The sequence below is a fragment of the Cyanistes caeruleus genome, chromosome 2 (assembly GCF_971803275.1).
Source record: "Cyanistes caeruleus chromosome 2, bCyaCae1.hap1.1, whole genome shotgun sequence".
NCBI lineage: Eukaryota > Metazoa > Chordata > Aves > Passeriformes > Paridae > Cyanistes > Cyanistes caeruleus.
In genome coordinates, this window is record NC_141702.1 from 96116946 (window position 1) to 96132183 (window position 15238).

A 15238-nucleotide genomic window follows, 5' to 3' on the forward strand; every position below is an offset into this window, starting at 1 on the left:
GCTTTGTAGACAACATGTTCAAATACCATTTTTGTTGCAGCAAGTAAAATAGGATGTAAAATATCAAAAATCTTCACTTATTCATCTCGTACATGGTAAATCTTCAGTATTCTGATTCTGGCTTTCTTTCCTCTTATTAAAAACAAAAATTAAAAACTGAAAGAGAGGGAAGAGCATTATGAAAGTAGATGAAGCAAGACCCCATTTGAAGGCGAATATAGAAGCTGTCTATACACCAAAACCTTTTTTCTTGTATTACACTTGGTAACTGAGTCCTTGGCCTCTTTAGGGCCTACTGAGAATAACTGCATCAGGATTTCACTCCTGACAGCAGCATCAGTCAAAGGATCTGCCTAAAGGAACTGCCACACAGCAAAGGGCCACAGTAACCTGCAGGGTCTAGGTTACAGGTCACTGACTCTGCCAACACTATTTCTACTCTGGTTTAAGCCAAAGCAAGGCTTCACTTTTACTACAGGAAACTGAAACATGACTCCCTTCATCACGGCATATCACTGTCACAAATCCTTCACAAAAACAATAACAGACAAATTAAAAATAAATTCTATCATTCAGCATATCAAAAATGGGAAGATAGCTAATTTAGTTGTGCTGGTTTTGGATAGATGTTTAACCTGTTGTACAAGCAGAAAAGGCACATGCACTCACATAACCCCTGGATATATGCATATATAGTGCTCTATGCACAGCCCAGCAACTCTGCAACCTGCACAGAGAAGACATCCTATGCACTAGGATAAATCCTCAAACAGGTTTTGGATTCAGGCAGTAGGTGACAGTCAAAATGAACTACCTAGCTCCCTGAAGTCTTTTAGGAATTTGATAATGTAGAACAGGCTTTTACTGAAAAAAAATTGCCCTTTTTACCACTCAAAGTTTTTTTTGCTCATGGGAGTGATGTGTTCTACATCAGTACAAAACAATCTCTCTGCAAGGATCACAGAATCATTTGCTGCACATCAAAACCAGAAGCAAAGCAGGTTCTCACTACAAATCTTGACTTGATCAGAGAGAGTTATAAACAGTAGCTGAGGTACAAACCAAAGTATTGATCAAAGAGGCAAACCACAGTGCATAGAAATAGCACAGCCATTCTGGCCACCTATTCCATGTGGGTTGGGGCACCACAAACTCAACATATTTGCTAACTTTGAGTCCTGTTACTTGTGCATGCTACCATTAACAGAAAGAGAGTTTAACTTTACACATTCATCTTATCTGCTACTTCTACCTAGCACATATATATATATATATATATATATATATATATATATACACACACAGAGCACTGCATGAATCAGCCTGGGTTCAGCCTCATTCTCACACACAGCTTTGCCCAAGCTAAAAAGCTCCACCTCTACCAGCATGTGTGCAGTTACAGGCATGCATAGTATTACCAAGGGCAACTATTGTACACTTCATTCCACTTCAAAATACAGACATTCAAGAATTACTGCTGGTAAGCCTTTAAATCATCAGACCTGATTCCCGAATCACACATTTAACTGCCTCTGCATGATGGGAAAGTCTTTCTATATTAACAGTGAGTTTACATCATTCAGATTTATAAATTATATAAACTACTGATTCAATTAGACTATCAGAGAACTCTTTGAAGATGTGATATGCATCTCTAATTGGAACCTTACAGATAGAGATAACCTAGCAATGTTTTTGTAGTCTAAAATTTATGCCTCAGGTGCTTTGGTACAGTGTGGGTGCACTGGGAAGAAAGTGGGAAAAGTCATGTAAAATTAGAAGCCAAGGGAAAAAAGAAAGAAGTAGAACCATTTGAGATTGTGGAAATTTATTTATCTTCATGAGTTATGATCAATAATATCAATTTAAATACTACAAGTATTTTAAGGGTACCAAGAAAACAGTGTAGGATCACTTGCACGCACAATTAAGAAACAAGAGGCAGGAAAGCAGCAGAGAGAAAACAGTTATATGTTTTCCACAAATCAAAAGAAACCCTGAACAAGTACAGTAATAATGGGATGTATACTTAAACTTGACCATGAGGAAATGAATCCTAAAGAACACAGTGAAATAGGGGAATGCACAATGCTTTGGCAATTTTCTGTGAATATTCTCTTTTTCCAAAGACTGAAATGTGAAAATTTTATTTTGAGGGTAGAACTCAAAAAAGTAGCACCTTTTGTACCCTACTGAGTTCCTTACCAAGGAAACTTACTAAATAAGTACTTGTGGTATTTAAGTAATAAAAAAAAAAACTGAGCTTCATACATCTATTGAACAGTTTTAAGCATAAACATAAACCAGTATTTTACAGCTTTCCACTCTTCACAGGAAATTCACAGAATTAATCCAAATTTTAGGTTTAGTCTGTTTATACATTTAGAGAAACTGGCAGCAATGTATTCTAGCCTCTTAAATTCTGTGTTCAGAAAACAAGATCGTTTAATTTGAAAGAAAATTAACCTACACACACTTGCCCAAAATTATAAGTTTCTATTTTGTAGGTCTAAAGATGAAGCCAGCAGTTACTAGCTAGACAGTCCATGCAAAAAATTCAGATGTAGTTATACAAATGGTATAGAGTAGACAATTTTTTATATGCGAAGAAGCCATGTATGATCCCAATGCACATCACACATACACAGGTGCACACATACACATCTTAGAACTCCTAAAATTATGAATTTAGTTGTAAAGCCATTCATCCTTTAAGAGAAGATCATTAACATTCACAATCTAACAAGCCATTCTGCACCAAAGCAGGAACCTGAACGGACACAGAAGTTAATAATTCTACAAGATACTTGGGGCTGACAGTAAACTTGTTAATGAGACAATATAACTACTAATTTGAAATGTCAGTCACAAAAAGAATACTCAGATATTGTCAGAAGCAAAATGTTCCTCATTACTGCTTCTTTATTGCTTTCACTGCTGAGGAGAGAAAACATTCACAGGTTCTTGAACAAAAATCAAATGACAAAAACACATAATTTATGGCACTACCCAAAGCACCCTTGAAAAGAATAATTGGGAGCCTTGAGACAAGTTTTTCCTTGGTGACAAGGAAGTAGTTTTCAGCAAGGCTTGCTGTATTTCAGCAAGTGCTGAATTTTCTCCCCACTCTTCAAATAAATTACAACTGATGTATTCTCTTGGGTAAATGAAGGAAAACTTGATGTTCCCCTGTCTCAGGAGATTAAAGAGATCATGTCTTTCTCACAAAAAACTTCAAGCTCATTTTCAGTGAAAGTGATAGTTAGACTAATGTGAGTGCTTTAGCATAAAAGCTACTCTGCCACTGATTAAAGAATTTGTTATCATCCTTAAACAGTCCTCCTAGGGTGTGTCTCTCCCACATCACAGATTTCAGAATTCCCAGAAGCAACACAACATACCTGAATTTGCTACTGCTTAGTTTACATGTCTCTATCAGATCACTGTAAATAAGTATTAACATGCAAAATTCCAACAAAAGCAACACTGGAACCCACACACCTGAATTTCCTGGCTTGCTATATTTGGTTTTGTCTCTGTTCACCACCCCATCTTGAAAACAAACCCAAGAGTCTTCTGATGAGTTGCTCGCAGACAGGGACTTCTGAAAAACCTGTCTTGTCCTCAAAGAGAAGAGGGCAGCTAAGTGAGATCAAAACTAATTTTCTCCTAATTCTTGGTGGGTGTGGGTGTGTGTGTGTGTGTGTGGACAGAGATGACAGAGCCAGGAACACTGAGCTGCAAACAAAACAGTAGTTTATATTTACAAAAGCCTTGAGATGAACAAGGCAATATCTCACTGAACCAGTTACACGAGTCTGCTCACCCACTCCTCAGGAATATCCAGCAGCCAAGCCTTCTTCCCTATGCACAATTCAAGAGACTCTCCTACCTTTCATTCCCAGCTCTGTCTTTCCAGGCCTCAGCTCCTTTTTCTCCTATCCAACCAGAAAAATGGGATCTTTCATCATAGGGTGATATCAACAGATCTCTTTTAACAGCAAGCAAGAGAGGCCTTTTCACTAAGTGCAATTGAAAAATAATGAATTGTAACCTAACAGAAAAATTTCCAAAAGCCACAAAATTCCACGGAAGTTACACTACTGTAAGAGACACAAATCAATTGAGCTCTTTAGCTCTAAAGACTTCTTTTGGTTTTTTTTTTTTCACCAATATGACCATAACCAAGACCAAAAAACTATTCACCATGGGGTTGATTTTTGTTGATTAGAACATTTTTTTTAAAGAAACTCCGAACCATTTCAACATTTAAAATTATCAAGATAGAGAAAATGGACTGTATGCAGTAGAAGAGTTAATATCTGACTTTGGGTTCATTTCACCAAAGGTGTTTCTAACTGAACATAGGCTGAAAAGACAACAGGCATAAAGGGAAGAAGTGAAACAAAAAAAAAATAAATAAAGAAACAAAAAAAACAATTTAAGATTTCAAATAAAATCTCCAGTCAAAACATACTTTTTATGCTAAGACATTATGTGACTTGAATTAGGTAACAAGAAAAGCCACCTTAAAGTGATTTTTCAGAAAAGGGATTGTGGTTAAAGAAACATTGCATCCTCTATGAATAAGTGTTCAGTTTGATGTACAAGAACTACTGTGATGAAAAAGAACCACAACCAAAAAAAAAAAAAACAAAACCACCAAGTTTCTGGTTGTGTTACAATCTGATTGGACAAAAATAGTCCAGCTACAATATTTTATAAATGTATTGAATTATACTGAGTAAAATATGTAACTGAGATAACAGAACACTGAAGAACACAAGGTGTTTTAGACATTTTGCTCTGGAGCCCTTTCCTGAACCCCAAGGGTTTCTACACCCATAACTTTTTTCATACAACTTTCTAAATTGTACTTTTTAGATTGCTGAAGAGGGCAGGAAAAATTCCTGTGTTTTTCCTGGAGTTATGAATACCACTAAGCAACATGAGCCATATGTTGAAAAACCTGATGGCAAGCAAAAGGAATTCACATTTCAGTTTTGTGTATCTTTTGGAACATCAATGAGTAAACTGCTAAACACTACTGCCCAAGTTAAGCTCATTTTCTTAACATTTTCAATGATACCTGCTAGCATGATGCTCTACTGAAATTAAATGCTTCTCAAAAATCAGATGGAATGTTAACAGCTTCATTCTCTCGGATGCACCTGGAGTGTTGGCAGTTAATATAGACAATATGCAAAACACTCCTCCCTTCAAACACAAGCACCTTTAAGTGAAGGTAAGAAGGCTCAGCAGCAGCTAAACTGCTCTGCAAGATCAAGCCATTTCCAGGAATACTGGAACATTCTTGATATTATATAGAAAATAAACTATGAGTGTTTGTAAGACGCTTTGAGTTCTTTTAACAGCAACTATAAAAATTTTAATATTGGCATATTAAATATTTTTCACCAACTTCAACAAGAACTTTTAATAGAAGCCTTGGTTTACAGGCAAAAAAACCTGAAGTACAGAGAGAATACTGGATTTGTTTCTGATTACAACACATCAATGTCATACGAAGGTCAGAAATGAGTAAAGACTCCAACATTTGATGATAAAGCTTACTAGGCAGGGCAGTGTTCAGTCAAAGGCTGGATATTGGAAGTTTTTTTTCCCAACCCTAATGATTGTCTAACCAGGAATCACTAGCAGGACTCTTCTCCTCCTAGATATCATGTACAAAAATTTTGGAGCAGAAACACCATTTTACAAAGCAATGTGACATGACACATGGCTGATCAAAAGCAAAAGAATAAAGGTTTTTAAAATGTGCAACAAGAAATAAAGCCAGTAAGTGATCTCTTAAAAGAACAACTGAGATTGAACATGACTTTTTTGCCAGTTTCTGTTATCTAGAAGAATTTCATTTTACCTTTCATCTCAGTCAATGAAACAAATATCTCAGAGTTTTTTTAATTGACTACACTCTCATTCAGAAAGAATATCAATTGTGTTAATGAGGAAAAAAATACATTCTGCTTGGGCTTTATCACAGGCCCAGAAATATTCTTGGCATTTAGTCAGCATCTCAGCACACCTAAATGAAACAAATCTTCTTAATAAATCAGAAGATGAAGGACTCCAACAACAGTAATTTTTTTTTATATCCTCACCAGATGGTTGACTAGGCAAAAGCTGGCTGAGGAGTTGCAATAAGAGAATGACTTCAGACATAGTATTACATGATAACACATGATCAGATAAAGAACTTAAAGTGCAAAGAACTGCAAAAAATGGCATCACGCACTCAGGTCACCCCACTCAGCTTCAAGGAAGCAGTAGTGAATAAACCTAAAATATGGTATGGCTCTTGGAATGGTCCCTGCAGAGCCAGGAATTGGACTCAGTTATCCTCATGTATTCCTTGTATCCTCATATCCCTTGGTATTCTAAGATTCTATGATAAATCTACTGCAAAAGAAGGAAACACAGAACTTGAGCCCCTTGCTGTAACCCAAAACCAGTGCTGGTACAAAGCTGATACAGTCTCCTCTCCACACTATTAAAACCTTGCCCTAAAATACTTACATTAATTCAAATGAAAATTAAGAATCATCTACATTTTAAAGATTCAGCTACAGCTGGCAATTTCTCAATCACACCATCTAGTTAGGAAATATCTCTATGCCACCCCTTTATGTTTGCTTCACCCATTTCAATGAGCTGAGTGTTTCTGTCCCGGGTCTCCAAGTTCACTCACGCATTGAGGTATCTGTTGCAATATCTGTCTTGCACTGCCTGCCATCCTCTATTCATCTCTCTTCCTTCTTTTCCCTTCACAGGAAGCCTTACTCTGCTGGTCAATTCTTTCATGCCAAGAAAGGAGCAGCCCCCTGACAGTGACCCTGTGGTGATGACTACAACCTAAGTACTGGTGAGTGTTAACATCCCAAATGAACTCTCTTTCTAAGCTCAGGAGGCTGCACAGGATCAAGAAGCTGATCCTGAACACTATTTTGGTTTGTATTTCAAGCTGACCTCACCACAAACTCTATTTTATAGTAACATAAATCAAAGGTGAGAAAACAAAGTCCTCAAGTGCCCATAAATCATTCCAAATCCCCGGATTTAAGTGGCTACAGTCAGCTTCTAGAATTATTTCCAGATCTAAACTGATGTCATACATGATGCTGGTTGACAAATAAAAATTTCCTTAATGAAATTCCACCCGAAACACCAAGGAAAAAAAGAGGGCAATACAATTTCTTCACAGATTAGTGACATTCTTTGAAAACAAGGGAACTACTCTGTACCTGAATATTTTAGAATGGCCTAAGGAAAATCTGATATCCCCCCCTCAATTTGTTACAATATCTTGAAACATTTTGGAAGACAACTTAAAAGCAAACAAATAAAAAAATCCCCAACCAATTTTTAAGAACAAACAAAAATCAACAAAACCCCAAACAAGAAAAACGAACATAAAAAACCCCAACCCAACAACAGAAAACACCCTAGGAAAACAATATACTGACTCCTTACCAGTGATAAAGTCACAGATCCACTTTATTCCATATTTCCCAAACGCTCCTTAGAATAATTCTGTAACTTTTTCAAGTTATTGAAAATTTCTTTTTAAAGTTCCAAAGTATTTTCTAACAAAGCTGTTTTATTCTTTTAGTAAATGTGACCATATCTACATCTCAATATGTAACCTTCAGAAATTGATGCGCCAGTCAAAAAAAAACCCAACCCCCACCTGCCAAAATCTTGAGAAATGCATAAATCAGACCAGTTTTCTCAATCATAAAGAAATAAAAAAATGCTAGCAATACAAAATATCATTAGAAAAGATCAAGCAGATCTTACACTTAAAAGACTTCTCCAAACAGACACACAGGAGAAATGAGTGGCTGAACTAGAGTTTCCATTCCTTAAGAAACTTGTATCTTTTAACATTAATTTTATACCAAACCAGGTAGAAGTGTTGAAGTGTCAACACGTTTAGCTATATAAAACATTTCCAAAACATTCAATTCATAAATACACAAATATTTTGTTTACACACACTGTATTTTTAAACAGAACACTGTGTTATTCCAGACTGAAAGCCTTTAAATTGATTTGACATTTAACTACATCTGCTCTATGAGCTATAGGAAGCTCTAGGTGAGCAATCCTTCACTATGTGCTGTCCCTTGTAATTGTAAGAAACATCTCCTTGGCACTAGAGATTCCATAGATTGGTCAGAACAGAAACACTGTGTCCAGAGAAAATGTTCAGAGAGAAATGTAATTCATAAGAGCACTGGGTTAGAAAGCTCATAACCTGTGAGACACAGGCATGCTAAAGATGCTTGTTGAACCAGCTGAAAATCACATTTCTCTCTTCTCACTGCAAAACCACAAGAGAATCCCAACAGAGAAAACACGATGGAAGACTCCATGGCACTCCTAGTGACATAAACAAGCACCTAGTATGCCATAGAAGAGCAACAGACCATCAACAAATCCTTTCTATCAAAGTGCTGACAAAATGGCAATGTAAAACTCACAAAGGAAATAAAAAAATCTTATTCACTTTTCTAGATTGAATGAGACCCACTAACATACTAACAGGACAAACCTACCCTCTTCTAAAAAATAAGCCAACTAAAAAAAAATAATTTACAAGATCAAAGTTTTAAAAATCAAAGTTAAAAAAAAAAAGTATTTCCAATAAAGTTGTTATCCTTTTCACAGTTTCTTGCCCCCTCCATTGGAAAAGTAAAATAACAAAAAAAAGTGCTAGAAACTTTAGTGAAGCTCACCTAAAGTTCTATGTTTCTGTACATTTCAGCTGGAAGAACTCAAAAGACTAATGATTGTGGGGGATGATGCTCATGATCATAAATAGGTCACAAATAACTATAGAGTGTACCCAACTATATAAGAAAAACATTAAATCATTTTCTTAGTACATAAGCAATATGTAATGTCCTCCTATAAAAACCAAGCTAGTACTTCATACTACGTACTCAAATCACCCCCACTTCCCTAAGGCAAATAAAAGAATAAAACAAAAACCAAAGCTTGGTTGTTTCTCTTCACTAACCATACATACCTGGATGAGCAAAATTACCAGAGCAGGACATTAAATAAATGGCAGGGTATTTTTAAAGCACCTAATTACACCATCATACATCTACATAAAAAAGTTGGCATTATCTAATGCCATAAATTATCTATCTCTATTTCAAGAGATTCATCCCGATAAATTAGAAATTTATAACCCCTACATAACTTATTCACAGATTAATGTTGAAAACTCAAGCATCATATATAATCAAAACAGTATTTAAAAGCATATGGCAAGAAATTTATGGGATGTTGATGTACTTCACATTTCAGTTATTTACAAATATGACTGGAGTATTTTGCAAATTACTGTTTTCATCTCAGTTTTTTAGGTTCTGAATTATATTTTCAGAATTGTATTTTTTCTCTTTGAAATTATATTTTTCATCAAGAAGTTACAGAACAATCTGACATTTCATTTGTATACCAAATGGGATGTACCAAAAAGAAGTTAGGTTCATGTTGAAAAATGGGGCTTTTTTCACCTATTACCAATTATTGTTTTTCTGGGGAAAAAAGAATAAAAAGCAAGAATAAAACCCAACCCCCCTGTTTTTTTACTAATATCTACATTTAGCATAAATGCACATAACAGCTCTTTTACAACCTCCAGCGATTTTCAGTCCCCAATGATACATTTCACTCTTTACATTAAGCAATACATGTTTATATCTAACTCAAAAAAGTCACATCAAATAATCACAAGTGCTCTTAAGCTTAAACTGACTTACAACCAAGAATTACTTTTGACATAATAAAAAAGAAATGCAGCCATATCTTCCAGATGAAAAGATACATTCTTTTTTTTTCCAGATGAACAGTCTCAATCACTTGGATACAGCTTAATTCCCAGAAACGACTGATAAGAGCAGGAGAGTATCAGATAATACTAAGCAGCTAACCGGATATTAATAAACGCCTCACATAAATATATATTTCACGTGCCAAAAAAACCCGCAATTTTAAGCAGTTGCAGAAATTGAGCAGGCTATGTTAGTAAGAAAAAATGCCCTATACCATCTACTTACTAGCATGCTTATCTGCAAGCATTATAAGGCTGTTAGAAATATCTCTTCGCCTGTAAAAACAAACCACTTTTGCTTCCACGTTCCCATTGGCAGTCTACAAAAGAAAGGGAAAATCAAGTCAGAATGTATCCTTCCTCAACTGAGTAATACAAATTAAATGCTCTCTGCTTGGAGTGTTCCCTCATGTCAGTAGTTCTCACATGATCAGTCAAGCTGAAATCAACAGAATTACTCCAATAAATAGAAACTTCTTGAGAGAGGCCAGTAGCAATTTCAGACCAGACGAGAGGATTAACTACAATAATTGAGTGCTCAGAATTTATATTGCATTCAGGTGTTCAGAGGTGCAATGCCAGTACCATGCTAACAGAAGAATCCTTCAGAAATGCTAGAATCTTGTGAATGTTTCTTTACAATCCAGCTTTAGACAGAAATGTATATTTCAAAGTACTGTGGCATTTTTTCAGAATCTCATTTAATGTAACACTTATTGAAAAAGTCTTCTTGAAAGTCTTTTGAAAGGTTTATTCAAAAAAGTCACAACAGCTCCTAAAATAAAAGAGCTATTTAGCTGTTTTCATGACTCATTATGGGGACCATGATCTTCAATGAAGAATTTACTGATATTTGAAGAATATTTGTATCCTCCTCCTCGAAGGCTACAAAAGTACTTTTTTACCTTGAGTTACTTATGTAATACTAAAAAGTACAATGTTTTGATTAAGTTTCTTGCAAAAACATTGTCCCTGGTAGAACAATAATCAAAGCGTTTCATTACCTATTTACACAACATCTCCATATTTTCTCAATACTTTTAAAACATGAAAGCAAACCATTCACATTTAAGATGTCTGGACTAAAACCTCCAACCTCTCTTTAAGAAAAAAAAAAAAAAATCCATACATGACTTCCTTTTACCCTGCACAAGCAAGATTAAATTATAGCAGTGTAGTTTAAATATAATAAGCATTACCTTCAATATATAATTGGAACCATGTCAATTACTGTGAATAAAAAAAATTTCTTCTCCAATAAAAGTGAAAAATTATTTGCCATGCACAAGTTCAGTAGATGTTATGTTGGACAGCACTAACAGTTAATGTGGTTGATGTCTGCTATGGCATAGTGTTATGTTTCATTAATAAGAAGAAAACCACTTGCAGGTCACCAATTTTTTAATTTAATTTCTATCCACTAGGAAAAAAATATCTTAATCATTACTTACATCATGATGGGAATTTTGACAATTAACTTTTGATGTAGCGCATCAGTAAGCTTTAATACTGCTTGAGGGAAAAGTAAAAAAAATAATACATATAGAAACTCCAAACTACTCTTAGTAGGGCAAGAGTGAAGAAAAATAATCATGCTTTCCTCAAAATGACAGTCAATAGAGCCTCCATTTTTTAGGAAAACACTCTCTGGATAGACAGAGAACACAGCCTGTACTTTATTCAAAAGCCCATTCTTCATTTACAGCTGTCAATAGGCAGAGCAATAAACAGCCACAGAAGTCACATATTCTGTTATTTGATCACTGCAAAGTCTCACTCCTGCCTTCCAGCTCTTTAGACATCTATCTAAAAGCAGACACATTACATGATGGCTGTCATTCCAGATGGATTCACAGTGTCATCGTCAGCCAAAGAATTAAATCCATTCATTTCTCCAAGATTCATAGAATTCGTTAGAAATTTTTTTTTTTTTTTCAGCAGAGTAATCCTGTTCACTAGGAATGAAAAACTGGGTGTTTGCTTAGGTAACAGGGCAGAATCACAAGATATCACACAGCAAGTCCTCAGTAACCAGAAAACCCTACCACAGCAGAAATCTTAAGGGATGGAAATAATCTCAGGTTTTAACAAGCACACTGACTGTTGCCAAAAGTTAAGAAAGAATCTTAGATATTTGTACCTTGTTAAGTTCTTCAATTCTCCTAATGAGATACGGATTGCTGGAAGAATTTTCAAAATATACATAATCTGCAAGGAAAAAGGGGAAAGTCACTGAAATACCAAAAATTATGTAAAGACATATCATTATTAGTGTAAAAATTTTTTCTAAACCTAGAAGTTTTCAAAGGGCTGAGATTTCTTCATAAATGTTGGGACAGTGATGAATTTCTATGCTAAGATTTAATATCATTTGTTCCTAAATTCTGCTTAGAATTGCACTACACCTGTTTTAACAACAGTGATGGAAAAAAAGTAAAATGCTTTGTGTTGAAGCTTACACTGTAATCCAGTAATCCACACACTTCATAAATCTTGATAGAGAAGAGCAACTTCTCACAAGCTATTAGGGAAGGTTTAAGAACAGAGCACTTTAGTGAGTTTCTACATTATGGAGATTAATGTTTCTGTAAGAGATGACATATTTATTATCAGGTGCTGTGGCAGTACGGTTGTTTCAATGAGTAATGCATGTTTTATGGTACTCACTCCTGTTGTTATCTCTGTCCAGTAAGATGCAAACCATATTAAGCAGGAATTATCATGAGATTAGCAAGGATCTTGCAGGACAAAGTCTCTTCCAGCATCATTAATATAAAAATACTTTCATAGAGCGTATGGAAAACAGAGTGCATGAGTAAACACTCCTACCCTGAAAGCTGCTACCATGCAACATACAAAGAACTGACATGCAGCACATTTCCCTCCATAGATTTCTGCAAACTTGTTTTTGTCCAATGAAAAAGTACCCATAGAATGTCAACCACACTTTAAATCTGGTATTGGACTTCTGCACCATGCACCTTGCAAACTTTATTTTTAAAAATTGGATGAGAAACTATAACCATATATAAAAGTCTTCTGCAACACTTTGACACTACAATACAATGAAAAGGAACTTCATGTAGCTCTAATGAAAGGATATGATCTCTGGATAGTGTTCTGGGTACTGCTTATTAAGATTACAACGAAAAAAAAGAAAATTGGTGACCTAAGAGGTAAACCCTACCCACTACCTGCTCAGAGAAGGATTACTTTCATGAGTAAAGGCCGATGGGACTACAATCTAAATGCCCTAATGAGGAAGCATGCAAATGGAAGATCTGCGGCTCTATCAGCATATCTCAAAACATTAGCGGAAAGGGATTTAAACTATTATCACCCCTCATTTCCACGCATCTTTCCTCTCAGCTCTGGCTGTTGAGAAAGCAGGACAGAGCGATTTTTGAGCATCCAGTACTGCACACCTAACTTTAGCAGTGCATCTGAGCCACAGCACTGGGCACATTGCCACGTTCGTTCCCTCCGTGAGGGAGCGAAAGTTATCCGTGTCATTTTCGACAGGCTGGCAGTGGGAACACAAACGTTTGCCGTGTTTTTCACCGCCTAAATGCCCTCTCCACCCCCGCCCTTCGCCAAGCAGTCACGTATCAGGGCGCTGCTCAGGGGTCACGGCGGCAAGCAAGGGAAGCTGACAGAAATCCCCCGGTTACACTGCCGGATTAATTATTTATCGCCGGCGGACCAAGGAAGGCGCGGAGGAACTCGGCCGTGCGAGCGCGGGAGGGCGCGGGGGCAGGCAGGGGAGCGGCGCGGAGGGAAGCGCCCCCCGGGGTGGGCTCGGGCTGCCCGTGTGGGGGCCCCGCCCCGCCCCGCACCGCGCCGGCAGGGCCCGCCAGGCCGCGCTGGGGCCGGCCCGGCGCGGGGGCGCACGGCCGGGCAGCCGGTCCCTCGCTCGCCCCGCGGGGCCCGCCGCCCGGCCCCTCCGCCGCTCTCCGGGGAAGGAGGCGAGGCGCGAAGGGCGGCCGTGCCCGGCCGGCGCGGGGGCTGGAAGCCGGCGGCGCCGCTCCCCCCTTCCCCGCGGAGGGCGGCGCTGCCCTTCTCCTCCTCGGCGGCGGGGGCCGGGCTCCCACCCGGCGCACTGGGCTGGCGGGGGAGGAACCTGCGTCCTCCCCCCTCCGCCCCGCGGAGGGCCCGGCGACCCTTTGCCGGACCGGCTGCCGCCTCCCGCCGCCCGCCCGGGCCCGGCCGCCCCGCTCGGGACTGCGCCAGCCCGAGGCGCTGGGGCTCCGCTCCTCGCCCCGGCGCGGCGCGCACGGCCCGCGGCCCGGCGGGGACCCCCGGCCGTGCGCGGGGGGTTCCGGGCGGGCGCTGCCGCGTCCCCACATACCTCCCACTCGGTACATGTTGGCCGCCATGTCTGCGCTCTGCGCCGCCCTCCTCCTCCTCCTCCTCCTCCTGCCGCCTCTGCCGGGCCGGGCTGGGCAAGGAGGGAGCGGCTCCCGCCGCCGCCCCCCCGCGCCGCGCTCGCCCCCACCCCGCGCCGCCACCCCTCCCCGCCCGGGCGCAGGACACAGCGCCCCACGGGGCCGCCGCCGCCGCTTCCGGAGCCGCCGGCGGGGAAGGGGTTAAACGGGCGCCCCCGCCGCTCCCCCCGCGCACCGGCCCCGGGGCGGGTCGCGGGCAGGGCCCGGCCGCAGGTGGGGTGGGGCGGCAGGGCCGGGCGGTGCCGGGGGAGGTGCGGGTGCGCGGCCACGCTCCCCGCCGTGCCCGAAGCGCGCCACGTTTTGCGGGCTCCCGCCGCTTTGTCCCTCTCCTCTCCGGCCCTCTCCGGACTTGGGGTTCTTTTGGTGTTTGCCTCTTCCCCGGGGCGGGCCAGGGATCTCTCCTCTTTGGCAGCTCCGAGTAGTATCCCAGAAAAAAGTTTTGTTTCTTGCGCAGCACCTGTTGGTGGTGGGTTTGGTGGCCCCTTTGTTCGCCTCCGGAGCGCGGTCCCGCGGGAGGCTCCGGCGCCCCCAGCCCGCCCCGGGCACGGAGCCTCTCGGAGCTCTCCGCCGTCCGCAGGAGACAGCTTGCCCGCAACAGGCATTAGAAAACATCTAGGACAAAATAAAGATAAATCTAGCAGCTCGTCTCGCAGGCAGGAAGCATCTAAAGAGATGCTTTCGAATCATCCGATGAGAGAAATGCTTCAAAAACATCAATACTGATGGAACACGAAGCCATTTCCCCCCGTTTATACAAAGTTCACACCATGAGAAACAATCCATACGCTTTACAAACAAATCGGTCCTGCTGTGGCATGCTTCCTTGGGAGAGATATGTTTGTTATCATCTTCCTGCGACGAAGGGGATAATTTATTACTTGTTTTATGTCCTGGATATTTACGCGTTCAGCTTGAGCATTACCAA

The 15238-nt window shown here is 39.9% G+C and overlaps 1 protein-coding gene across 3 annotated transcripts in view; it reads right to left on the reverse strand.

Annotated features, from left to right (window-relative positions):
* Nucleotides 1-14363, reverse strand: part of MTA3 (metastasis associated 1 family member 3) — a 132590-nt gene extending 118227 nt beyond the window's left edge. For 2 of the 3 annotated variants that reach the window (XM_086878452.1, XM_086878453.1), the window contains exons 1-3: nt 14217-14363; nt 12009-12076; nt 10095-10188 (exon numbers count right to left, since the gene is read on the reverse strand). In XM_086878452.1, coding sequence (XP_086734578.1) covers nt 10095-10188; nt 12009-12076; nt 14217-14244 — 190 coding nt within the window. In that variant the 5' untranslated portion in view covers nt 14245-14363. Of the gene's footprint in view, nt 1-10094; nt 10189-12008; nt 12077-12327; nt 13706-14216 lie in introns of those variants that run through there. The other variant, XM_086878454.1, reaches the window with a different exon arrangement.
* Nucleotides 14364-15238: the final 875 nt, after the last annotated feature.